This window comes from Astatotilapia calliptera, chromosome 3, assembly GCF_964374335.1.
Source record: "Astatotilapia calliptera chromosome 3, fAstCal68.1, whole genome shotgun sequence".
NCBI classification, from domain to species: domain Eukaryota; kingdom Metazoa; phylum Chordata; class Actinopteri; order Cichliformes; family Cichlidae; genus Astatotilapia; species Astatotilapia calliptera.
The window spans coordinates 5,638,114-5,666,096 of NC_137424.1; the positions used below are offsets into that span (position 1 = coordinate 5,638,114).

Sequence of the window (27,983 nt, forward strand, 5' to 3'; positions counted from 1 at the left end):
ATGCCATTAAGAGATTTGAGCAAAGACAGTCAGCTGAGAAAAGGTAAGCTAACACCAATAATATCAGCTGATATGTGATGAGAATTTTACTGAAGATTTATAACTTTTTCAGGATCCATCAGAGACTCAAAGCTGGACCTCCACCCAGCTCTGTGTCCTTACAGAGTGACTGGTCTAACGATCACCCCATTGATTTTAAAGTCCAGCCTGTGTCTGCTGCAGAGAGGTGAGCTGTTAGCAACATGAACTCTTTGATTAAACTGCTCGATGTTGTTGGATATAAACTACAAACACGTCGTTCCCTCAGTCCCATTTAAACTGTCTTTTAAAACAAGCCTTTGGTTTCTAAACAACTGAAAACCCACTTCAGCAAACAGGAATTGATCAGAGCGTCCGTCCACTTCCTGTCAGGCCCTGCAAACATTTCATATTGAAGAAAAGTCGTTGACATCTCACATTTTTACTCCACCACATTCAACCATTTTGACATTTTACAGCATGAAACTCTTGTCACATGACTCCTGTTATGTTATAGAGTCATGTGACCACCAGGGAGGGATTTGTATGGATGAAACACATTCAAATCAATCTGATTCATCAATGGAAACATTTTTGGTGTAAATGCAGCAACACTGAAAACGCTGAAGATAAAAACACAACAGATGAAATATGAACAAATCGAGGCTTTGAATACACGTGTGTGTGTTTGAGACACAGAGATAAATGGATTGTGTGTCTGTCCTATTGCTGCATGAGGGTTTTATTGTAGATTTTGTGCGTGTACACTTTTGACCACGAAGGTGTTGAAAGGGCGTAAAACAGTTGGAGGCACCAGAGTGAACACTAGTGCTGTCAGTAGATTAAAACATGACTAATTAATGACACAATCTTCTGTCATTAATCCTGATTAATCACAATTACTTGATCAATAGCTGCAGTTACATTTTTCCAACTTTATATTTAAGCCTGTAACAGACGTTTACACCATATAATGAAGTCAATGCAGAATAAACACAAAGAATGTTAAACGCTTCAATTCAAAGAGACTTTGAATAGTTTTCAGTCTTTAACTCAGCTTCTCTGCTGTAAATACAACTTTGTAACAAACATATATACTAAAAGCTAAGTGTGCACTAATATATAATAATATATAATCTATATTACTGCTGTTAATGAAAATGTTTAATCAGACTCATCACAGGGTTACTGTGGATTAATTTGGATTAATCACCATTAAACATCATTTTTAATGTAAACGAATCAAAGTTCATTTCATGAGCAAACAGACTCGAGAGAAAAGGGCAAATTTACACACTTAACATGTTTATTGAACATGTAAACATTGATTAACCTCCTGAATGAGCCGACCCCCCCAGGGACAGTCCTGCATGCTAATGATGGGCTCTGCTCTGTACCTGCAGGATTCTGTCAGCCACAAACTCCTCAGCTGATCCTGAATCTGAGCCCATCTGTCAAACAATCATTTTCTTCACAGGTCTGTGGAGGTGGCACTGATCCTGCAGCAGTCTAACACTCTCTGTCACTCTTCTTCAAGTCTTTGACACGAGGAACCAAAACTATGTTATTAACAACACTAACAGGTCTGCAGTTTGTCCACTTGGCAGTTGTGTCATCAGTGCTTTGCATTGTTGTGATATTTTAAGCTGGAAGTGCTTCGGTGAAAAGAAAATTCCTTCTGTCACAATGTGCAGAATCCTTCATGTTGGTCGGCTGGTCCGTCTTGTTATTTTTTTAATGCTCAAACTTTCCATCGAGAGGTCAGTGTGTGTTTGTCATCTTCCATATTGAGCTGATTGGTTCAGTTGCCATCACTAACAGATGTGCTGCACATCTGCACGTGTGCAAAGGTACCTCTACTCGGACAAACTGCTCGAAGTGCGTTGATAGAAACATTTCAGGGATTTTGAGTCGTTCTGCTCTCCAGATGTGTCGTGTTAAAGGTTTTTATCATGTTAATCATGATAACAGATGAACCCCTAACCCTAACCCTACATGTTAATTTTGACAGCACTGGTAAATCCTTTTTAATGTTCTTCTGTCAGATCATTGATTAGACTCGACTCCAAATACGAGACTCGGAAAACTCAAATGAAAACTCAAATCAAAGCAATGAGAAAAGGAATTCTTGTGTTAGAATGAAAACATATGGAAGTGGTCAGGTTTCAAACACTCGATGAATCTACTGCACAGTTACATTCAGGGACCTTTGGCCTCCTGAGAGCATTAGTTGATGGTTCATCACAGTTTTCTCAAAGTTTCCTCTGAGCTTCTGCAGCATCATCACTTCCATCACTGATGAAAGAAAGTTCATAGAAAACAGAAAATATATCTTCAGAATCTGAGAGTCTAAAACTTGACAGACTTGATTCAGATGAAGTTATTTGAGCAGAAACTCCTGGATCTTTATCCTGTGTTGATCTAATCCTTCATGGTTCCTCCACAGAGTGGAGCAGCAGAGCTCAGAGGTTCCCAGTGGTCAGTCTGCCCAGCAGCATCAAACACAGCTGGACTCCATATTTATGGTCTGTACATGTACAACAACTACTTTATTATTAATAATAATGCATTTATTTATAGGTCCCTTTCAGAACACCAAGGACTCTGTGGACTAAATGACCAAAAGAAACAAACTTTGAAATCAGACGGTGCAAATGTGATCACAGGGAAACGTTTTAAACATCGAGGCTTTAAACAGAAACTAAAGTGAAACAGTTTGTAGTCGAGATCAGTGGGAATGAAGCTGAATAACTGTTTCTTCAATAACTTTGAGCTCTTAAAAAACAAAAAATAGCTGAAAGTCTGGCTGCTCTTATGAAAAGTACAGAGAAATTATGGGTCGCTCAACACTTGTGCACAATATAAGAGTTTAAATAAATCTAAAGAATAACTCAAAATCCTACAATCATACTGATAAAGTCATCTACAGCTAACTATCCAAGTGGATTTGTTTAAGACAGCTCCATCTGCTGGTGGCCCTCTGCAGGTGCATGAAAGGGGCGTGTTTATATTGAAAGTAGTAGAGAAAGTAAACCCCACGGGAAGAAGGAGGAGGACTCTCAGCAGCTTCCAGCTCATATTCAGACATTTGACTTCTCACTGAAAGCAGCAAGTTTGAGTGTCTGTACCTTAGTTAGAAGAGATAACATGGTCATAGTAATTAGAGTTGATTGAGCAATGCTGTCCTTATAATGTAGTTTATGATTTTTATACATTTTTTTATGGACAAGTCCAGTTTTTCTGTAGAGCCTCTCAAGTTGGTGACAGCAGTCAAAGTTCACGTGTAAACCAGAGCAGCAAATCAGGTCCAAATGTGTTGTTCACAGTGAGTGGGATCATCATTGGCTGCTATGTTAACCTCCTGCAGCAGGATGTGTTTGGTCAGAGAATGGATAGATCACGAAGTCATTGTTGAGTTTAGGGAGACAGTAGACAGTTGGAGGAGGTTCAGCCAGTTGACACACAGTAGATAAAATAACTGAAGGCAGGAGCAGACACCTGTATGACTTTCCACCTCTCACATAGATTATTGTCCCTGGGCAGCGCCACAGGGCTGGTAGATGTAAACAAAGCTGGAGGAGAGGATTTATTCATCTGAGAAAAGTCACAGAGTTGTGTCTTGATGCTCAATCATCCAGGTACGTAAATCCCAAAAAGCTTGATTCTGTTCATCTGGATGTTTTCAGTGGGAGAAACGTTTCATCATCATCAGGTGACTTCTTCAGTCTCAGCTGACTGCAGGTTTCAATCTCATAAACAGGACATTTGAAACAGGACTGAAACCAGCCCACTGAAGGAACAATGGGCTGGGAGGTCAGTTCATTGATCATTGGTACGCATATTGTCAGGACCATTGATCAATGGTTGTTGATCAATGGTCATGAGTCCAGTTCACAGAGAGCTGGGGAATGGCTGCAATCACAGCATTGTAAGATGGTGACAGTTGTACCCTTGGGCCCCTCCTCCATTCAGAGATGGTCTTTCCTTTTCACATAAATGGCCTCCTTGACTCCGCCCTCAAACCAGCGTTCACATTTACTCAGGACCTTCTTGATGTGAAGTTCTTCTGCTTCGCTGGCTGCTGTGTCTGTGGGGATGGTGTTTGTTCTGTGTTGTTGTGTCCTGATGACGCCCAGTTTGTGCCCCAGTGGATGATGAGAGTCAAACCTTAAATACTGATCTGTATGTGTAAACAGAGTGAACCTTTAAGACCAGTTGTCTGTACGATCAACTCAGTCACCTGAAACATCTCCAAGTTTCTGGCTTTGATCATCAACCTGTTGGTAGTTCAGCTCTGAACACCAGTGAAATATTTCTCCCACTGAAATCGCTGCATTCATATGAACAGCATCAACGTTTTGGGATCGTGGAGTTGTGGACAAAGTCTCAGTTAATCAGATAAAGTCAAACCTATAATTGGTAAAGAGTTCGCGGATGATATGCCCCTTGATCGTAAAGAAGTGGATGTTGTGTGGACTAAAGTTCAGAGTGGTGGGTCATTCATAAAGTATTCTGTTCCAGCTGCTGGAGGACAACATCATCACTTTTGTGAAGAACGAGCTGAAGAAGATCCAGAAGGCTCTGAATCCAAATAAGCCCCAGTGCTTGGAGTTTCAGAGGGAGGATGATGAGCAGAGGAGAAACAGCAGAGAGGCATTTGTGAAGATCACAGTGGACTTCCTGAGGAGAATGAAGCAGGAGGAGCTGGCTGACCGTCTGCAGAGACGTAAGAGGATTTATCTAAAGATTTAAGCTGCTGGATAAATGAGACACTTGTGACACCAGTGTGTTCAGTCATTTCTCAGTGGGTCAGAAATTGTCATCAGCATTTTGTAAAATATGATTGTTAAAGTTGTATTTTTATTATTATTATTCAGAACTTCCAGCTGCTGTTTGTCATCGTAACCTTAAATCCACCCTGAAGAAGAAGTTCCAGTGTGTGTTTGAGGGCATCGCTAAAGCAGGAAACCCAACCCTCCTGAATCAGATCTACACAGAGCTCTACATCACAGAGGGAGGGACTGCAGAGGTCAATGATGAACATGAGGTCAGACAGATTGAAACAGCATCCAGGAAACCAGACGGACCAGAAACAACCATCAGACAAGAAGACATCTTTAAAGACACACCTGGAAGAGATGAACCAATCAGATCAGTGCTGACAAAGGGAGTGGCTGGCATTGGGAAAACAGTCTTAACACAGAAATACAGCCTGGACTGGGCTGAAGACAAAGCCAACCAGGACATCCAGTTCATATTTCCATTCACTTTCAGAGAGCTGAATGTGCTGAAAGAGGAAAAGTTCAGCTTGGTGGGACTTGTTCATCACTTCTTTACTGAAACCAAAGAAGCAGGAATCTGCAGCTTTGAAGACTTCCAGGTTGTGTTCATCTTTGATGGTCTGGATGAGTGTCGACTTCCTCTGGACTTCCACAAAACTGTGACTGATGTTACGATGCCCACCACAGTTGATGTACTTCTCACAAGCCTGATCAGGGGGAATCTTCTTCCCTCTGCTCACGTCTGGATAACCACACGACCTGCAGCAGCAGACCAGATCCCCCCTGAGTATGTTCACAGGGTGACAGAGGTCAGGGGGTTCACTGACCCACAGAAGGAGGAGTACTTTAGGAACCGATTCAGAGAGAAGGAGCAGGCCAGCAGGATCATCTCCCACATCAAGACATCTCGAAGCCTCCACATCATGTGCCACATCCCAGTCTTCTGCTGGATCACTACTACAGTTCTGGAGCGTGTCCTGAAAACCAGAGAGGGAGGACAGCTGCCCAAGACCCTGACTGAAATGTACATCCACTTCCTGGTGGTTCAGGCCAAAGTGAAGAAGGTCAAGTATGATGGAGGACCTGCAACAGATCCACACTGGAGCCCAGAGAGCAAGAAGATGATTGAGTCTCTGGGAAAACTGGCTTTTGATCAGCTGCAGAAAGGAAACCTGATCTTCTATGAATCAGACCTGACAGAGTGTGGCATTGATATCAGAGCAGCCTCAGTGTACTCAGGAGTGTTCACACAGATCTTTAAAGAGGAAAGTGGACTGTACCAGGACAAGGTGTTCTGCTTCATCCATCTGAGTGTTCAGGAGTTTCTGGCTGCTCTTCATGTCCATCTGACCTTCATCAACTCTGGACTCAATCTGCTGGAAGAACAACAGACAACCTCCAAGAAATCTGAAACAGGAGAATCTGCAAAGAAACACTTCTACCAGAATGCTGTGGACAAGGCCTTGCAGAGTCCAAATGGACACCTGGACTTGTTCCTCCGCTTCCTCCTGGGTCTTTCCCTGCAGACCAATCAGACTCTCCTACGAGGTCTGCTGAGACAGACAGGAAGTTGCTCACAAACCAATCAGGAAACAGTCGAGTATATCAAGAAGAAGCTCAGTGAGAATCTGTCTGCAGAGAAAAGCATCAATCTGTTCCACTGTCTGAATGAACTGAATGATCGTTCTCTAGTGGAGGAGATCCAACAGTCCCTGAGATCAGGAAGTCTCTCCACAGATAAACTGTCTTCTGCTCAGTGGTCAGCTCTGGTCTTCATCTTACTGTCATCAGAAGAAGATCTGGATGTGTTTGACCTGCAGAAATACTCTGCTTCAGAGGAGGCTCTTCTGAGGCTGCTGCCAGTGGTCAAAGCCTCCAACAAAGCTCTGTAAGTAAACATGAACTCATCGCTTCATTCTTAAAATCATGGGAAATAAATCAGAGGTGCTCAGTTCAAAGAACACTACCACTTTAGAAAAATTAAAAAATAGTCACTAAAATAGTCATGATACTTTAAATATTTCTCTCCAGCAGGACATGTCAGCATTTCTGAAATATTTTTGTCTTCAACTCGAATCAAAGCACAATCCAGATCCAGCCTATAAGAACATGAGCTCTGATCCTTCAGCCCCTCTGACAGGTTTATTATCCTCAAGTTGTTCACTTGTCTCCAACAACCAGGAGTCTAGCTCTGTTTTTTAAAGCAAATACTTGAGCTACCAGACTGCACCTACATCGTTTTCAGATGTTCTTATTTTAAGGTCTGGTTTGTGTCTCATCTTTATTGCAATCCCCCATGTCTCTCTGTTTTTCAAATATAAATCTGTTACCTCGGTGTGGCCAGAACAACATGGTGAACCCAAAATACAGACAAAGGTGAAGGAACTGAATATTACTAGACGTCAAGGCTTTATTTACACACAGGAACTTGACACTTGGAATTTTTTTAACATGAACTGTGAACTATGGCGGAAGTCAAGCACTTGAAGCTGTGAGCATGAAGTGGGCTCTATGGTAGGTTTCCGGAAATGGGTCTTGGTAGATGGTAATCTGAGTCACTGTAACAGAGGTAGAGCAGCATCAGAAAGATCACTGGTGGAGGTTACAGTAAGTGAACGAGGTTATCTTCAATGTCTTATTTGGGGTTTCTGTAGCTCAGGAGGTAAAGCTGGTCTGATCTGACCTACTGATCGGAAGGTTGGTGGTTCAATCCCTGGCTCCTCCAGTCTGCATGTCAAGTATCCTTGGGCAAGATACTAACCCCAACTTGCTCTCCGATGCATCCATCAGAGTATGAATGCGTGTGAATGTACTTAGAAAGCAATAAGTTCAGATAAAGTGTTTGTGAGAATGAGTGTGATTGGGTGGATGTGGCATGTTGTATAGAGCGCTGTGAGTACTCCGTGAGAGTAGAAAAATGCTATATAAGAATCAGTCCATTTACCATTTACTTGTCAGTAATTGGAAAGCAACTTGGGGAAGGCAGGTGGTGAGGTCTGGGTGAGTACTTGTTAGCTTTGAATCCAGGCCAAGTGGTCCAGTAAGTCTAAGAGACGAAAGGCATTAATGTGGCTGTGAGTGAATCAAGAAGACCAGCATCCAGGAAAACGTGACTGAACTGCAAGGGTGAGTAGATGATCCGAGGATTAGGAGGTTAGCAGAGTTATTGGGAGTGCTGATGTTATATTCAGCCTAGTAGATTACTGTCAGGTGTGGACAATGGACAGGCTGACCAGGCTTCACCCAAAGGCAGAAACCAGAGTCTAGTGGGAAACCACAGCCGCTCACACAGACCATGACAGCAGCATGACCCCCCCCCCCCCCCCCCCAAAGCATTCTCTTTCACTTGGCATCATTTACCTCTCCCTTCTCCAATTTCTGATGTGTCCACCTTTGCAATGATAACTGTGATCAGGGTGAACCAAAAAGGCGCTGTGGTGAACAGATACTTAAGTTTGGTGAATGCAGTTTCAGCTTTGGGGGACCAGATGCATGCTGAGACTTGAGTGGTGCAGCTACCTGACTATAGTTGCAAATGAACCCTCTATAAAAAATTGCTATTCCCAAAACCCATTGGAGATGCTTCTGGAATCTACAATGGGTACAAGGGGTATGCCACTCTGTGAAAGCTTTCACTTTTGCCAGATCCGTCTTCACCTGCCCCCGTGCCAAAATGTAACTGAAAAAAGTTATTGATGAGGAATGGAATTCACACTTTTCTGCTTTGACATAAGGTTTATTCTCCAGCAAACGTTGGAAAAATAGCATGGACATGAGACTGATGTTCCTCGCAGGTTTTGGGAAAAATGAGTATATCATCCAGATACACCAATACAAACCTGTCAAGGAAGTCCCGGAGGACATCGTTAACTAATCTTGAAACATTGCGGGAGCATTATTTAACCCAGGCGGCATGACCAAATACTCGTAGTCCCCCAATGGCATGTTTAAAACGGTCTTCCACTTGTCTCCCTGATTGATCTGGAAAAAGTGGTAAGCGTTGCGGATGTGGGGTTTTGTAAACCCAGTGGCACTGTGAAATGGCCTGAAAGCAGAGCTAATGAGGTAATAGGTACTTATTCTTGATGGTAATATCACTGAGGCCCCTAAAGTAAATGCATGGGCAGAGAGAGCCATCCTTTTTCCCCACAAAAAAGAAGTTCCAACTTGAGATGACAATCGTTGGATTATGCCTGCACCGAGGGATTCCTTAATGTACTTTTCCATAGCCGCACACTCAGGTCTAGACAGGTTATAGAGCCAGCTAGAAGGCCGGGTGGAGCCAGAGAGTAGTTCTATGGTACAGTCATGTGGTCTGTGAGGTGGCAGTGAAAGCGCTTTACTTTTGCTAAATACTTCCTGAAGATCATGACATTTGGTGGGGACAGAGGAGAGATCTAAAACAGTCTCAGTGTTGGTTGATGGTTCCACAGGTTCTGGTGGACGGGCGGAAACAAGGCAATTTGAATGACAGAACAGACTCTAACTGATTACCCTCTGACCTGACCAGTCTAAGTGGGGGTTATGTAATTCTAGCCAAGGAAACCCGAGTATGAGTGGTTTGTGAGGTGCATGAAAAGCAAAAAAGGTAAGTGTTTTCTTGTGATGGCCAGGGGAGACAGGCTCTGTGCGGTGAGTTATGTGAGGGGACACTCGGTTATTTAATGACTTAGTGGGAATGGGCGGATTAAGGGGGCATAGAGGGATGTTTAACTGTCTCGCTAACTCAGACTCCATGAGGTTCTGATTGAACAAGAGCCTGAAAGGTCTGGTTAACTAGCACAGAGACTTGGAGTTGCAATCTGGGTTTTTATGTTTGTGTGAGTATCCTCCACCCTTATCCCTGAACTTTCCAGTGGGCAGACCCTGGTGTGGAATCGAAAACAGACAGGTTCATCACGAGAAGCAAGCTGATCTTTCATGGTTTGATTTAATGACTGAAAAACATACAGCGGACGGTGGTTAGCACTGTTGCCGCACAGCAAGAAGGTCCTGAGCAAAAGTCTTTACAAACTCAACCAGGAAATCATCATGCGAGCAGAAAGAAAGAGGATGAGCAGATAGGTAAGCAAGAGAAACCCGCCAGTGTCCCAGGTTTCCAGAGAAGGTTCAGGTTCCAGGTACCTGAAATGGGATGTAATTCAATTCAATTTTATTTATATAGTGCCAAATCACAACAGTCGCCTCAATGCGCTTTATATTGTACAGTAGATCGTACAGTAATAGATACAGAGAAAAACCCAACAATCATATGACCCCCTATGAGCAAACACTTTCGCGACAGTGGGAAGGAAAAACTCCCTTTTAACAGGAAGAAATGTTTGGTGTCAAAGTCAAAGCACCGATCCATCCAGTCTCTGTATTTCAGCTTATTTCCTTTATACACACATTTAACAAGAACAGTTTCAGACAGCTAGTGTTTATGTGACCAAGTGGTCGGCGGGGTTATGAACAAAATAAATAAACTTGACAACGCCACCTAGGGGAATTACACCCCCAGGAAATATATTTAAGAAAAATAAATAAAAGGAATAAAAGAAGACCGCACAGATTCAAGGATGCACACTGAGGCAGGTTGGCTTCCAATATTAAAACAGTTTTATTTATAGAAATGAATAAAATATTATAAATAATATTTTATAAATAAAATATTAAAAGTCAAGATGTAGCGTCATTATTGACAGTGTCCTACAGTAAAAATAAACAATCGTGGAACTTGGACTTACCAGCAGCCGTGGAACCAAAAGAAAATCACACCAAAAGAATCACTGCAGACCACCCAGTGCTGTACAAAAGAAAGTGTGAAAACGACCCACCACCTGAGGTCCCAGGGCCACTGGCTCGTCCTCCTTCACTGAAATAAAACACAGAAAAGTATGTTAAAAGAATAAAAGGACACTGAGCGTCAGGCTCGCTACAAATCATAAAAAGACTAAAACACACTTTAATAACTTTAATAAAAGAAATCACACACACACACACACACACACACACACACACACACACGGGAAAGGCTTATTCCCCACGGGTCAAACTACCACTCGTGCTGGTAATAATTATTCTCAGGCGTAGGCCGGTCTGGCTCCCCACCGGCTGAGACCGGCCACCCAGGCGATTTGGAGTCCCAGCACGACACTCGGGCAGAGAATCACTTCAGCCCGATCACAGAAGTGTGGGTACGAGCAACAGTCCAGGGTAAAATAGAACACCAGGCGAACCCAAAAAAAGGTAAGCCTACTTAATAAAAACAAGATAAGACAAGACAAGACAAGCTCCACCGAGGAGGAGTCCTCACAACAGCGGCTGAGAAGGCAGTTCACTCTTCCAATTTAGATTGGGCGATTTGCCATGGAGAGGTGAGTACAGCAGTAAAACCCCCAGGACCGGAGGCACTATATTCTCATTGGTGGGGATAACACCAACACCTCTCTCCGCAATGGCAGAATAAAACAGACTGCTGTAGCTGTCATATAATCTGCTCTTGCTGATCAGTCCGTCGCAGTACGCCAGCATTTACTGCTGTATCGTACCAGAAGCTCGGGAGGAATTAATCCAACAAGACATCGGCTTAGCTTTATACAGGCTAGCGCCACCCTGCAATCAATGTGCAGGTGGGTTCCCAATTAACCCAATCACCTGATACAAGGAGCGAGTGCAGCGGAAAGAGAGCGAGGGTGGTAGAGCGAGCGAGAGAGAGAGAATGAGAGAAGAAAAAGAACGGAAGGCGAGTAGCCCATCTGGCTACATCTACCCCCCCTTTTTTGTATTGGCGCCCCGACAATAACTCAAGGAACCTAACACCATGGCCTGAATATGGCAAGCTGAGCATTAGCAACTGACGCAGATTCAACAGGACGTGGCAAGTGATAAACATTTGAGTGCTGACCAGCTGTTGAACGTGCTGTTCTCCGCAAATGTGGCCCACTCACCTCAGACTGTTCAACAGAGCCCAAGGAAGAACCTGGGGGAGCAGAGGTCGAGGGTGCTACAATCACACTGGGAGTAGACCTGAGCTCCACCGATGGAACTCTAGAGGCATCGGGAAGTGACACCACAGGTGCTACAGGGTGTGAGGGTACCTCAGGGACAAGGAGCCACAACTCGTCGTCACTCAGAGAGGTCTGCTCTGAGTCAGCGGGTACAGGTGGGGGTGGAACCGGTGGACCAGGTGTAGGCGGCCCTAGGCTGACCTGTGCCTTTAACATGTCACGATGGACATGTCGAACCTTCTCCAAGTCTCCCGCGGGGGCAATGGTATAAACAGCCCCGTTCTCTTGGGGTGCCCTCAACACCTGATAGACCACAGAGCTCCAAAGGTCCTGGATCTTGTGCCGGCCCCGGGCGCTGTGATCTCGAAGATACACCAGCTGACCAACCTTTAAAGGAACAGGGTGGACTCTCTGGTCATGCCGCTCCTTACGACGGTCAGCGGCCAGCGACAACCGTGCCCGAGCTCCCTCAAAAGCCACCATTAACCTGGCTTGGTGCTCGGCCACCCAGTCCTGTACCTCTCCAGGCACTGGGTCCTGAACGCGGCCTAGAAGGAAATCAATAGGCAGCCTAGGATCCCTGCCAAACATCAAGAAAAACGGTGACTCTCCAGTGCCCTGATGCGGCGTGCTATTATAGCAAAAGAGCACATGCGGTAAGCATGCAGCCCAGTCGCGTTTCCGAGATGATGGCAGAGTCCGGAGGAGGTTATGGAGGGTTCGGTTAAACCGTTCGCACTGCCCATTACCCGCTGGGTGGTAAGGGGTTGTACGGGACTTGGCTACCCGATACAACTCGCATAACTGTTGCATCACCAAACTCTCAAAATTTCTACCCTGGTCAGAGTGGAGGCGGCTTGGAACGCCAAACTTAAAAAACCACTATGTTAACAGGGCCTGGGCCACAGTAGAGGCCCGCTGGTCCCGGGTAGGGACTGCAACAGTGTATTTGCTAAAAACGTCAGTCATAACCAAGACGTTTTCAACTCCACTACGGGAAGGTTCCAACACCGTGAAGTCTATGGCCAGAATTTCATTTGGCCTAGACGGCAACAGGTGACCCATATAACTATGAGACCCCAACTCTGAGTCCTTTGCGACCTGACAGCGTTCACAACGCTGAACCCATTGCTTGATGTCAGAGGACATCCCGGGCCAATAGCAACGCTGTCTGACCAGTTCAGTGGTACGCTCAATACCTTGGTGCCCATGGTCCTGGTGCAGCTGCCTCAAGGTCTCAGGCTTCAGAGCCTCTGGGAGAACAAGTTGGAGGGCTTCCTCACCTCCACCTGGACGCAAAATATGGCGAAAAAGGATGCCATCCTTCTCCACCAGACGATCCCACTGACGCAGCAGAACCATGACTGGTTTGGGGACCTGACTCCTTTCCTCCGAAGAGGGTGGGGTGTGCCTCCTCCAGTATACCAAGAAATCCTTGAGGAGGGGGTCAGCCTCCTGCAAAGCACGAATATCCTCCAGGGAGTGAGATGGAAAGGCCCCAATCTCCAACTGAGTAACGGAGGGCAAAACGGCTGGACACTGAGCCTGCTGAAGTGAAGTCGGGACACAAGTCCCAGGCAACACACCCTCGGCCAAGCTGGAGCTCGTCTCATACTGTCGAGAGAGAGCATCAGCATTCCTATTACTGCGGCCTGAGCGATACTTGATCTCAAAATCGAATGCCGCCAGCTGGGAGGCCCACCTCTGCTCGGTGGCACCCAGCTTAGCTGAAGAGAGATAACTGAGTGGATTGTTATCGGTGTAAACCACACACTTCTGCCCCAGCAGGTACTCCCGGAACTTCTCGGCCATGGCCCACTTGAGTGCAAGAAACTCCAGCTTCATGGAGCTGTAATTGTCCATATTGCGCTCATGTGGCCGAAGACCTCGACTAGCATAAGCCACTGGCCTAACGACACCTTCTACATCTTGGGAGAGAACTGCACCTAAACCACTGTGGCTGGCGTCAATCTCCAAGATAAATGGGCGCGTAAAGTCAGCATATGCTAGCACAGGTGCAGACACAAGCTTTGCTTTCAGGGCCTCAAAGCTCTCCTCACACTGAGGGGTCCAAATAGCACTCAAACTCTGTCCCGAGCCCTTCTTTGTCTTTGTGCCAGCCGATTTAGCCACCACTTGATGCAGGGGAGCCGCCAATGCGGCAAACCCCTCCACAAAGCGCCGGTAATAGCTGGCGAAACCCAAAAAGGATCGCAACTCTGACACGGAACGAGGACACTGCCATTTGGCTACTGCGTCAACCTTGGCTAGATCGGTCGAGACACCCTCACAGGAGATTACATGGCCCAAGTAGTTAACCTTCTGCTGGAAAAAGGCACACTTTTCTAACTTAGCCTTGAGCCCCTGTTGCTGCAGCCTTGCCATCACCATCTCTAGCCGTTGCAGGTGCTGAGAGACAGACGAGGAGAACACAATGATGTCGTCTAGGTACAGCAGTAATGACTGGCACTGCTGATCCCCGAACATCCTCTGCATTAGGCGCTGGAAGGTACCAGGAGCATTGCACAGCCCGAATGGCATACGATTCCACTCGAACAGGCCAAACGGTGTGCAAAAAGCGGTCTTGGGCTTATCCTGCTCAGAAACTGGCACCTGGTTGTACCCGCTGGCCAGGTCGATGGTAGAAAACCAGCGTGCGCCAGCTAGGGCATCCAGACTTTCCTCGATGCGAGGTAAGGGGAAGGCGTCCTTCCTTGTTTTGCTATTCAGCAAACGATAGTCAACGCACAGACGGAGGCTTCCATCCTTCTTGCGGACCAACACGATGGGAGAGGCATAAGGACTGCTACTTTCCCTAATTACCTGGGCCTCCAGTAGCTGGTTGATATGAGCCCTGACAGCCTCATAATCAGAAGGAGGAATTCGCCTGTACCTCTGCCGGACAGGTGCGTCATCGAGCAGCGGTATGTCGTGCGAAATGAGGTTTGTGCAGCCCAAGTCTCCCTCATAAGTGGAGAAAACAGAGCGGTACTTCCGCAAAAGTAACCGCACCTCATGCTGCTCTGGCTCAGCGAGAGCAGACAGGTCAATCGTATCCACCATCTCTTGAGCAGGGCTGCTGGTTGTATGGGAGGAAACGGTAACGGGAAAAGAGTGTTCCTCGCTAACACCGGCAGGGAGGCTAACAACAGTAGCTTTGCTTATCACTCCCAAACGGGTCCGCGGGTGGAGAACAGCTTCCGCTGTCCCTACATTGGTGACTGGGATGTAGGCAACGCCCTTATCCACCTGGACCAAACATGGAGAGGCCAGCAACCCAACTGGCAACCCGGACTCAGAAGGTTCAAAAAGCACAGCCTGACCTGACAACTGCTGAGAACAAGTAGTGGCCACCAGCTGCATAACACCACCAGGTATCCGCACGGCCCGCGGGCCCTGTACCTTAACGGTACCGACAGGGTCCTCTGGGGCTTGGGCTGCAGACTGGTGACACTGATGTAAGGCCTCCAAAACTGGTTTCGGTGCCGGTGACACAGAAGGAGAATTAAACAAGGAGCCACCGAAAGCCCCAAACAGTTCTTGATAACAGCGGCGGATTACGTTCATTCCTAAGATGCCAGGGACAGAGGGTGTAGCCCCAGGAGGGTCCTTCACTATAAGGATTCCACAAGAGGGCATTTCCTTGCCACACAGGAGTACACTGAGCTCCAAATAGCCAATGTAAGGGATGGCAAGCCCATTGGCAGCCCGAAGCTGTAGCCAATGGCATGACTGAAGGCGTTCTTGTCCCCAAGGGGCAAAATGTGCCAAAAAGAAACTTTCTGTGATGGTGGAAACCATGGACCCAGTATCCACCAAACAAGGGACAGTTACCCCACTAATAAGCACATCCATCTTTGGACACAATGAAATTAGCCTGCCAATCCTATCTTTCTGTGAGCCAGTGAACTCCCCACCTGAACTGTGACTCTGCAGCTCAGATGGCGTTAGTTTTCCGACTGGGTAGCGGGAAGATGATTGCCAACTGCGGCATAAGGAGGGCCTGAATCAGAACCTGCTCTAGGGCGGCGTGAAGCCCGCTCCCCAGTGCACTCCCTAGCAAAGTGTCCTGGCTGCTGACACCGGCGACAAATCACCGAGCCAGCCCGTGAAGGCCGAACACTTCTTCGGGGGTTCTGTAAAGAAACCACTGTCTCAGTGAGCTGATTTAACTGCTCTTGTTGGCGCTTTAGGAGTTCCTTTAGCTCACGCCACTCGGACTCAGGTGTACCAACAGGAGCGAACCTAGGGCTAGTGTGCACTCCACACTGAAAACCATATGCCGATGGTTGAGAATAACCACGGTCGCGAACACCGCCTGAAAACCCTTCTCTTTCCCATCTAATTGCTTCCCCGCGCACCTCTAACAAGGTGGCAGTAGGCACACGGCGAACGTATTGTTTAAGCTCTCTGCGGAGACCACTATCAACAACATGTTCTACAAACTGGTCTCGGAGCAACACCTCTGCGTTACGCATACCATCAGGTGCACTTTGTTTTACTTGCTCCATCAGAGCCATTAGCGCTAAGGAAAACTCCTGCAAAGTCTCTCCCTCCCGCTGTCTCCTCGAAAAGAAAGCCTGCTGCAGAGTGACATAGGACTGCGCATTGCCATACAGTTCCTTTAAAATGGTCAACACCCGAGCAGGATCCCCTCGCTCTAAATTAGGGCGAAATTTGATCTCCTCCCTTGCTTCTCCCTCTAAATGGTCAAAAATAAAGAAAGCTTGATCAGCAACAGACAGGTGCCGGGCACGCATGCATGCTTGAACCTCTTCGACCCATTCAGCTATATTGATGCCTGTTCTACCATTGAACATGGGACATTTACGGTCCCTAGGCACCACCACCAGACGCTCTGTAACGGCAGCCTGGCTACCAACATTTGGTATGCAACCAGCTGGTACGAAAGAGGACGACGCGGCCCCACCACCAGACTCGAGCACAGCGCCCCCATCCCGGCGCAATTGCTCATTATCTGCCCTTAACTGCGCTACCAAGTCTCTAAGTTGCTGCAATTCTTCCTCCATAATAAATTTTGACCCAAAAAAAAGAAAATTAAATCAGCAAGGTGCTAAAATCCTATTACTCTTCCTTCTACCTGGATACTGCTGTCTTGTCTATAATCACACTCTAAAACAAATAGAGCCTACCAACAGGTGAACTAGGATCTTTGCAAAAAAAATAAAACAATTTACAAGACCAAACATCTACCTCAAATGTGCATCCTGTCGACCAACGCCAAGTATGTGACCAAGTGGTCGGCGGGGTTATGAACAAAATAAATAAACTTGACAACGCCACCTAGGGGAATTACACCCCCAGGAAATATATTTAAGAAAAATAAATAAAAGGAATAAAAGAAGACCGCACAGATTCAAGGATGCATACTGAGGCAGGTTGGCTTCCAATATTAAAACAGTTTTATTTATAGAAATGAATAAAATATTATAAATAATATTTTATAAATAAAATATTAAAAGTCAAGATGTAGCGTCATTATTGACAGTGTCCTACAGTAAAAATAAACAATCGTGGAACTTGGACTTACCAGCAGCCATGGAACCAAAAGAAAATCACACCAAAAGAATCACTGCAGACCACCCAGTGCTGTACAAAAGAAAGTGTGAAAACGACCCACCACCTGAGGTCCCAGGGCCACTGGCTCGTCCTCCTTCACTGAAATAAAACACAGAAAAGTATGTTAAAAGAATAAAAGGACACTGAGCGTCAGGCTCGCTACAAATCATAAAAAGACTAAAACACACTTTAATAACTTTAATAAAAGAAATCACACACACACACACACACACACACACACACACGGGAAAGGCTTATTCCCCACGGGTCAAACTACCACTCGTGCTGGTAATAATTATTCTCAGGCGTAGGCCGGTCTGGCTCCCCACCGGCTGAGACCGGCCACCCAGGCGATTTGGAGTCCCAGCACGACACTCGGGCAGAGAATCACTTCAGCCCGATCACAGAAGTGTGGGTACGAGCAACAGTCCAGGGTAAAATAGAACACCAGGCGAACCCAAAAAAAGGTAAGCCTACTTAATAAAAACAAGATAAGACAAGACAAGACAAGACAAGCTCCACCGAGGAGGAGTCCTCACAACAGCGGCTGAGAAGGCAGTTCACTCTTCCAATTTAGATTGGGCGATTTGCCATGGAGAGGTGAGTACAGCAGTAAAACCCCCAGGACCGGAGGCACTATATTCTCATTGGTGGGGATAACACCAACACCTCTCTCCGCAATGGCAGAATAAAACAGACTGCTGTAGCTGTCATATAATCTGCTCTTGCTGATCAGTCCGTCGCAGTACGCCAGCATTTACTGCTGTATCGTACCAGAAGCTCGGGAGGAATTAATCCAACAAGACATCGGCTTAGCTTTATACAGGCTAGCGCCACCCTGCAATCAATGTGCAGGTGGGTTCCCAATTAACCCAATCACCTGATACAAGGAGCGAGTGCAGCGGAAAGAGAGCGAGGGTGGTAGAGCGAGCGAGAGAGAGAGAATGAGAGAAGAAAAAGAACGGAAGGCGAGTAGCCCATCTGGCTACATCTACCTGACATTACCTGCGTACCTCACAGTTTGCAGGTAATGGGCATAATAATTACTGAACAGAGACATCCTGCTGTGAACTTTGTTGCTGTGGATCTAAAATGTAAAAATACATCTGAGAAGATTTCTAATCATGATTTTATGAGCCCCCAAAGTTTGATTCTGTTCATCTGGACGTAGCGCTCTCAGCGGGAGAAACATTTTGTCACTCATCAAGATGACTTCTTCAGGCTCAGCTGACTGCAGCTTTCCCCAATCTTATAAAAAGTACATCTGCATAATGACTCAAACCTAATGGTCAAGGAACTGACCTCCCAGCCTTATTGTTCCTTCAGTGGGCTGGTTTCAGTCATTATGCAAATGTACTTTTTATAGGGTTGGAAACCAGAAGTCAGCTGAGACTGACGAAGTCACCTGGATGAGTGACGAAATGTTTCTCCCACTGAAAGCGCTACGTCCAGATGAACAGAATCAACTTTTGGGATTTACTAACCTGGATGATTGAGCATGGATCAAGACCGGTTTTTATGAGGTATACAGTTTCTTATAATTTCTAAACCAGAAGGTTGAGGAGATGGAGCTCATGATAACTGGCTACTGCCTTTCAGCGTGCTTTATGAAATCATCCAATCAAAATAAAGTTGGCCTTTAGGGAGAGCGGGGCTTTAAAGGGGAATGAGCCAAAGCAGCTTTTAGACAGAAAATGAAATGAGAGTCCAGGATGTGATACATTATTTATAACTACATTTACAGTAATCACACATATTAGAATTAATAAAGTGACCAGCAGTACTGTAGTAAGTGTAATACTGCAGTACTCACAGGCCTGTGCCAGCAGACACTGAACTACTGTCACTAAATTAACCTGGTCTTCACTGGTTTCCATTTACATACATTGGAATAATTGTGTTTAATTTGAAATATTTTTCTTCTGTTACACTTAAATTCTTGAACATTTTTTTATTTAATTGTGCATTGTAGTGTACTCATTTGTACACATTTGATTACTTAGATTCAACATATAAAGAGATTTTATTTGATAATAAATATTATTGTTTTGTTGTTCTTGTTATTTTTTTCAGGCTGAGCAGCTGTAACCTGTCAGAGAAAGGCTGTACAGATTTGTTGTCAGTGGTCAGCTCCCAGTCCTGTAGTCTGAGAGAGCTGGACTTGAGTACCGACAGCCTGAAGGCTTCAGCAGTAAAGCTTCTGTCTGCTGCAGTGGAGAGTCCACACGCCAAACTGAATATTCTGAGGTCTGACCGATTTGTATTCTTTTTTCTTTTGTTTGTTTGTTTTGTTTTGTTTTTAACTGAGAAAATAAATCCAGCAATTTAAACAGTAGAGGTAAACTTGATCAATTTACTGTTGTTTCGTACCACATCTGCTCAGCATAAAACAACAAGGATTCTTAAAATATAAGATTAGTTATTGCACCCTGATTACACTTTAACATCAGTCTTTGTTCATGTTTTCATTTTCAGACTCAACGTCTGTGAACTTCTAGCGGAAAACTGTGAAGCTGTGTCCTCAATGCTCAGCTCTCAGTCCTCTACTCTGACAGAGCTGGACCTGAGTATCAAAAATGTGCAGGATTCAGGAGTGAAGATTCTGTCTGCTGGACTACAAAGTTTAAACTGTAAACTAAATACTCTGAGGTCAGATCAATTGACATTTTGTTTTTTTTAAATGAACCAATTAAACATTTTATTCAAGGCTTCCGGTTCCGGCGCTCGTGGGGATGGACACCTAGTACGAGAGCTCTCGACTGAAACTTATTAAAACTGCCCCAAGTAAATTAATACACTATCTAAGTGCACATAAAGAGGAAAAAGGGGTTTAAATGATGTCCAGAAAGAACAAAATAGCTAAGAAGTTAACGTTTGAAAACGTGGAAGATGGCAATGTGCAGCTAACAGAAGGGGCTAACGTTAGCCCCTATAGGGCTAGCCGAGGCCACTCTCCCACTCCTAGCCGCGAGGATTCTGGGACAGAAGATGAGGTTGACCCAGCAAGTTTGACGCTGATACTGAAAGAACTGAGAGGTGTTGGGAAAGAGGTGAAAGAATTTCGAAAAGACACGAAAGCGCAACTGGTGGAAATAAGGGGTGAGTTGGATAAAGCCAATGCGCGGCTTAATGATGTGGAAACCAGGGTTGCAGAACACAAAGATAAGCTTCAGAACACAGACGAGATTTTGTCTGAGATACTAACAATGCAATTCAATTTTATTTATGTAGCGCCAAATCACAACAAAAGTCACCTCAAGGCGCTTCATAGATACAGAGAAAAACCCAACAATCATATGACCCCCTATGAACAAGCACTTTGGCGACAGTGGGAAGGAAAAACTCCCTTTTAACAGGAAGAAACCTCCGGCAGAACCAGGCTCAGGGAGGGGCGGGGCCATCTGCTGTGATTGGCTGGGGTGAGAGAAGGAAGACAGGATAAAGACATGCTGTGGAAGAGAGACAGAGGTTAATAACAGATATGATTCAATGCAGAGAGGTCTGTTAACACATAGTGAGTGAGAAAGGTGACTGGAAAGGAAAAACTCAATGCATCATGGGAATCCCCGGCAGCCTACGTCTATTGCAGCATAACTAAGGGAGGATTCAGGGTCACCTGGCCCAGCCCTAACTATATGCTTTAGCAAAAAGGAAAGTTTGAAGCTGATCTTCAAAGTAGAGAGGGTGTCTGTCTCCTGAACTCAAACTGGGAGCTGCTGCCACACCCAGTCCAACATAGCCAGGCTTTCTTTGCTGCTTTGACAAAACCTCAAATCCCAGTCAGAGATGATGAGCATCATCACAGTGATGATCATTTCTCTGTAACCCAGGCTTTCTGCTTCAGGATCTGTGCACGCTCAGAAAACAAGGAGACCTTTAAACATAATTTCACTAAATGGATGGATTGAGCTCAGCCTACAGATGAACTGGTGCCAGAGATCATAAAGAACATCAAACAGTCAAATTCAACACTTTTAATGGAAATATGAGATTAATCTTAAAAGTAGAGATAGAGTAGAGATAGTGTCTGTCTCCCGAATCCAAACTGGAAGCTGGTTCCACAGAAGAGGGGCCTGAAAACTGAAGGCTCTGCCTCCCATTCTACTTTTAAATACTTTAGGAACAACAAGTAGGCCTGCAGAGCGAGAGCGAAGTGCTCTAATAGGGTGATATGGTACTACAAGGTCATTAAGATAAGATGGGGCCTGATTATTTAAGACCTTGTATGTGAGGAGCAGGATTTTGAATTCAATTCTGGATTTAACAGGAAGCCAATGAAGGGAAGCCAAAACAGGAGAAATCTGCTCTCTCTTTCTAGTCCCTGTCAGGACTCTTGCTGCAGCATTTTGGATTAACTGAGGCTTTTCAGGGAGTTTTTTGGACATCCTGATAATAATGAATTACAGTCGTCCAGCCTGGAAGTAATAAATGCATGAACTAGTTTTTCAGTGTCACTCTGAGACAGGATATTTCTAATTTTAGAGATGTTGCGCAAATGGAAGAAAGCATGCAGGAAAAGTTTCAAACAAAACTAACATCACTGGAGGCTTACTCGAGGAGGGAGTCGCTCAGACTGTACAGGGTGCCGGAGGGAGAAGAATCGGGAGCTCCATCTATGGCCCACTTTGTGGAGAAGCTACTCCGGGAGAATCTCGCCATCCCACCATCAACACCGTTACAAATTCAGAGAGCACACAGAGCGTTATCGTTACTCCCTCCGGACGGCTCCCAACCCAGATCGATCCTGGTAAAATTCCTGTGCTTCACGGTTAAAGAAGAAGTGCTGAGGCTCGCTTGGCAAAAGAAAGGTTTTATGCTGAATTCCAGCAAGATCAACCTCGACCACGATTACCCCCCTGAGATCATGGCTATGAGGAAGGAGTATGCAGAGGCACGAAAGGTCCTAAAAGAGAAGAATGTACGGTTTAGGACCCTCTACTCAGCGCGCCTTAAGGTTTTTTTCAAAGAAGGAGTGAAAACCTACAACACGGTGGAGGAGGCAACGGCTGACATGGCGAGTCGGGGCCTGCCGGTAAAGGTGATTACACCACCGGCAACCCCCAGAGAAAAACTACAAAGATGCCCGCTGTGGCGGGGAGTTGGTGGTCGGCGTCTGCGTCAGATCCGAGGAGCTGCGGGATATAGAGAGAAGCTGCAAGTATACAGACGTGAAGAGAACGAATTTAATGTTATGTATTAGCTATGGACAACATGGTGAAATATGGTTACTGTCGAGCTAAAATGGGTGGGGCTTCTCGTGCTGTGAGTGACGTCGCAGTGGAAAGCCCCCTAACTCAGGGAGTAATAAGGGGTTTCCCTTCAAGTTGTGAGGGTGTCAGTGGAAGTGCTCCACTGTCAGAAGCCAGCTTAGGAGCTTTCAAGCTCCAGTTATGTTCAAATGTTTTCAGTTCATTCCTAACTTTTTTCACTTGTTACTGTTTTAAGAGGGGGTTGCCTGCTGCTATTGAGTTTATGCGCTGTGGTAACTTAATATATCTTTATGGGAAGTGAGTCAGTGAAAGTAATCTCTTTTAATGTTAACGGGGTTCTGAACGTGATTAAGATGAATAAGATACTGTCCAAACTAAGGAAGGAGAAGGCCCAGATTGCATTACTTCAGGAGACACACATGAACCAAGTAGATCACTTGAGATTGAAAAGAAAGGGTTTTAAATATGTATTCTCCTCTTCCGTTAAGTCCAAACACAAGAGGGGTGTGGCTACACTTATCTCTGGTACACTTAACTATGAACATATCTAAGAACTCTGTGACGAGGAAGGCAGATTGGTTAGAATAACAGAATGGATAGAGGGGTCTGAAATCACAATTTTAAATGTTTATGCTCCCCCCGGGAGCGATTGGCTATTCTATAGGAATAGGTTTGATTTATTGGTGGATTCTCAGGGGATAGTTGTCTGTGGGGGGGTTTTAACTTTAGACTTGACCCTAAACTAGACTCCTCCTCCCCAACCAACCAGGTAACAGCACTTACTAGAAAAGTCAATTCCTATATGCTAGAGATGGGGATAATAGATGTATGGAGGGACCGCTACGCATCTACCAGAAATTTCACTCATTACTCTGGTTCATTTAAACACTGACATATTAACAAGAGATCTATCTGACCACAGTCCTATCTCTGTATCTTTGTGGCTAGGAAAAAACGTACCACACTGTGGAAATTTAACTCGCACCTTGATGATCCTGCCATAGTTTCCAAATTAAAGGTAGACATTAAAGAATTTCTAGAGGTTAATGACACAGGGGAGGTATCTCCAACTAGTCTTTGGGATACGCTCAAAGCGGTAATGAGAGGTAAATTAATTTCTATCGCCTCCCACTTAAAGAGAGTTAAAGGGCAAAAGTTAGCAGATCTACAGGTAAATTTAAAGTTGAAAGAATAGGAAGACATAAACACCGCAAATCCTACTGTGAAGCAGGATATCAGGAAAATACAGGATGAAATTAATGATATTTACACCCAGGAGGCCCAAAATAACTTAATTTTTTTGAGGCAAAAATACTATGAGACAGGAGGGAAATCTGCAAAATATCTGGCACATAAATAACGCAAACAACTAGAGGAAAGTACGATATACCAAATCAAGGACCCCAAGACTAATATTCTGGAAACAAAATTAGAAGACATTCAGAAATGTTTTGAGACCTTCTTTAGGGAGCTGTACTCACAGCCCAATGCTACGGAGGAGAATTGTACTGATGCCTTTCTTAGCTCTCTAGAATTACCTTCACTCCCGTCTCTCAAAAATGAGCTTCTAACACATCCCATTTTAGTGGAAGAAATTAATGCAGCTTTTTCCAGGTTAAAACCAGGTAAGGCAGTTGGGCCGGACGGGTTCAGTTCTCAGTGGTATCGCACCCTGAGGGCAGATCTAGTCCCCACATTGCTGAAGTCATTTAACTACATCCTACAGGAGGGAGAAATCCCACCCTCCTGGAGGGAGGCAACTATTTCAATTATCCCAAAAGAGGGGAAAGATAAATGAGAATGTGGAAACTATCGACCAATCAGTGTCCTTAACTTGGATGACAAACTATTTACTTCTATTCTTGCTCGTAGACTGGAGAAGTTGGTACCTGACCTCATCGATTTAGATCAGACTGGTTTCATTCACTATAGACAAACAACTGACAACATTAGGAGAATATTACACATCTCTGCTCAAATACAAAAGAACAAAACTCAATCAATGATAGGAAGTTTGGACGCTGAGAAAGCCTTCGACTCGGTCAGATGGGTATTTCTGTATAAGGTTCTGGGGAAGTTTGGCTTTCACGACAAGTTTATTAGAGTAATCCAAGGTCTGTATGCTCGACCCTCAGCCCGTATTAAGGTGAATGGTGATCTCTCCAAGCCCTTTGCTCTGGAACATGGCTGTAGGCAGGGTTGTGCAATCTCGCCACTTCTCTGATTTATTCATAGAAACATTTGGCCAAACGATTAGACAAAATCATAACATTAGGGGTGTTGCATTGTCAGGAGTTGAACATAAAGTGGTAATGTTCGCGGATGATGTACTGGTCTGCCTGGAGGAGCCAGAGAGGTCTTTTAGTGATTTGATGTCTACTTTAAGTGATTTGGGGAAGTTATCTGGTTATAAGGTCAATATTTCAAAAACACAGGTGATGACTTTAAATTATACAGCTTCTGCAGCTTTACGTAGGAAATTTAAAGTAAATTGGGATAATGAGAAAATTAAGTACCTGGGAATATATTTGACTGCGGACCTCTCGGGGCTCTTTCAGGCAAACTACGAGCCAATATCTGCAAGTATAAAAGCTGATCTGCACAGATGGAATCTGGTCCCCTTCATGAGTCTCAGCTCCCAGGTAACTTTTAAAGCATGGATATCCTGTGGCCTTACAACATTCCTCTCTCTTACTCATAGAAATATTGTGCTCAGATTTGAGACCTTACAGGACAACCTGACAAAATACAACTTTCATAGATACTTACAGCTGAGATCATATATTGATCATGAATGCCAACTTCAATGATGCTGAGTCGCATTTTTTCCTCATCCTGAAAAATGCCACAACCATGACCCCTACTAAATCTATTTCTAAACTATACAAAGCTCTCTCTAGTGCCAGCAAGGATAATACTTTATACACTAAGGATAAATGGGAAAGGGAATCAGGGATTGCTATTTCTGTGGGGGAGTGGGAAAATGTTTTGTACTGCCAGTGGTCCACGTCCAGTTCTATGAGCTGGAAGGAACATGGCTGGAAGAATATTATTAGGTACTTCAAGACTCCATATCAGGAGAGGTACAAAGGGGCTTATATGCAATGCTGGAGACAATGCGGCTCGACTGTTGCTAACCATTTTCATGTCTTTTGGGACTGTCCCAAGTTAAAAAACGTTCAGGTCTCCTTAAGTGCAGTCTTTAACGTTCAAATACCTTTAGATTTTAAGGTTTTATACATGGGTTTGGTCCCCTTTCTGGAATGTAGGAGTGAGATTAAGTTAGTGCAATTAATCTTGGTGGCAAGTAAAAAAACAATTACTAGAAGATGGTTAAGCCCAGCCCAGCCTACCCTAGACGACTGGTTTGGGATCATTTTAGAGATATTTAGGATGGAAAAACTTACATATCTGTTAAGAAATCAAAAAGCCAAATTCTACCAAATTTGGAACAATTGGATCCAATTCATCACCCCCACGAGGGCTGACTTCACTTGATCTCGCTATTACTTGGTTGTTTTTGTTTTGTTTTTACATTTACTTCTGTTACTATTGTTTGTTTATTTAGGTATTTGTTCACAATGATTGCAGCATGGGCACCCCTCCCAGTTTGTGTTTATAGTTCCATGTAATGTGTTCTATATATCTCCTTCGGGGGAGCATGCGAGCAACTGTCCTAGTAATAGCTAGTGGAGGTTAATATGCACCCGCTGATCACTTTGTTTATCATTTGCTCTCCTGGACTTAATCTAAAACCTGGAAGGACTTTGTTCCCATGTTATTCATATACTGCTATGCAGATGGTTTTTTCTTGTCCAATCCAAATAAAGATATAATTTAAAAAAAACATTTTATTCAAGTTCATCCATATGATGTTGTATCTTAGTATGTTAAGGTTTCATCAAAAATAAAAAGATGGCATGTAATATAATAACAAACTTTACATAAGTATTATAGATTATCTTTTGTTTTTCAGACTGGGTGGCTGTAACCTGTCAGAGAGAAGCTGTGAAGCTCTGTGCTCAGTCCTCAGCTCCCAGTCCTCCAGTCTGAGAGAGCTGGACCTGAGTAACTCTGACCTGCAGGATTCAGGAGTGAAGCTTCTGTCTGCTGGACTAAAGAGTTCACAGTGTGCAGTGGAAACTCTCAGGTCAGGATTCAAACGTTAACACATATGATCATTTAAAATATGAATTATATTATTGATTGACTTATCTATAGAGCTTTTAGCTAAACTTATATTTATATTTGAGTGGATTATTAGACTGAATTACTGTGTAAAATTTGTCACAGTCATACGATTTTGTTTATTTATTTATTTTTTTAATTCATGTACTGGCCATTTTACATAAATTTGGCTAATCTTCTACAATATATACATTTGATTTTGTTAGGAACAAAATGTTCAAATTACATATTTTGCTGGATATTGGGTATTAATGAAATTATTATGTCTTTAATGACACCACATTTCCATATGTAGGAGGTTACTGGTGGTATTGTTTCAGTGTTTGAGTTTTCCTTGCAAAGAAACATCTGGAATTTAACAATACATGTTTTAAAGCTGTTTTCTCCAAAGGGATTTGTATTAGTGATGGTAAATTTGATTATTTTTACCGAATCGAGTTTAAATGAGTCACTCACGAAAATGAATCGGGTTTTTTAAATCATTTGAGTCTCTGAGTCAGTTGCCCAGAGAGTGCCAAAAATTTACTTTTTCTCTCAAACTTAATTTGTTTTTATTTTCATGTAAATCCTACTGCTACGATGAGTGACTGAAAAATAAAAACAACTATTTTATAGAGCAAAAAAGAATAAGATTTCTAAATTGGACATTTATTTTTGTTTATGTTATTAGTATTTCCTCTTTATCATCTTTGCACAAAAACAAAGTGTAGACTGAATGTTATATTGCATCAGTCAGACTATCAGGCTTCATCTCAGATGAAGGAGTGACTCTTCCGTGGTAACAAACTGTGAGTTTCAGCAGCTGAGAGGCAGGAGGGAAGGGTGAGTGAGTGGTCTTGATGCATTCTCAGTCTAGACTAGACTAGAAAGAGGGGCGCTGCTCTTGTGGCGACCAGCAGGTTGTCTCTCTCTGTCAGTGTCAGTGTTTTAACTTATTTTATTTCATTCTTTTATTCCTTTATATATATATTTTTTTTGCCTGAGGAAATTCTATAGCATCGGCTTGTGTTTTGTGGAACTTCTTTTAACGAAGATGGGTTTTTTATTTCGCATGGTTTTATTGGCAATCCTGACGGTTGTTTGGAGTCATTCCTTTACCATCAATAATCCTGGCTAATGTGCAGTCTCTGAGGAGTAAATTGGATGAACTGCATTTGAATGTCGCACACTTGCGTGGCTACAGGGATACATGTCTAATGGCATTCACAGAGACTTGG

The 27,983-nt window shown here is 44.2% G+C and overlaps 3 protein-coding genes across 6 annotated transcripts in view; all 3 read left to right on the top strand.

Moving 5' to 3' along the window:
- LOC145426133 (protein NLRC3-like) lies at positions 1–27,229 on the top strand. The gene is made up of 6 exons (XM_080299658.1): positions 1–43; positions 113–226; positions 4,896–6,687; positions 19,442–19,615; positions 19,844–20,017; positions 26,555–27,229. The coding sequence occupies exons 1-6, from the start codon at positions 1–3 to the stop codon at positions 26,745–26,747; spliced, it is 2,490 nt and encodes an 829-aa protein (XP_080155784.1). The 3' UTR covers positions 26,748–27,229.
- LOC113017660 (ribonuclease inhibitor-like) overlaps positions 1–27,983 on the top strand; it is a 188,460-nt gene that overhangs the window by 137,091 nt on the left and 23,386 nt on the right. The gene's annotated exons all lie outside the window — the stretch shown is intronic.
- The window catches only part of LOC145424239 (uncharacterized), a 382,435-nt gene that overhangs the window by 80,236 nt on the left and 274,216 nt on the right, over positions 1–27,983 (top strand). The window lies entirely within an intron of this gene.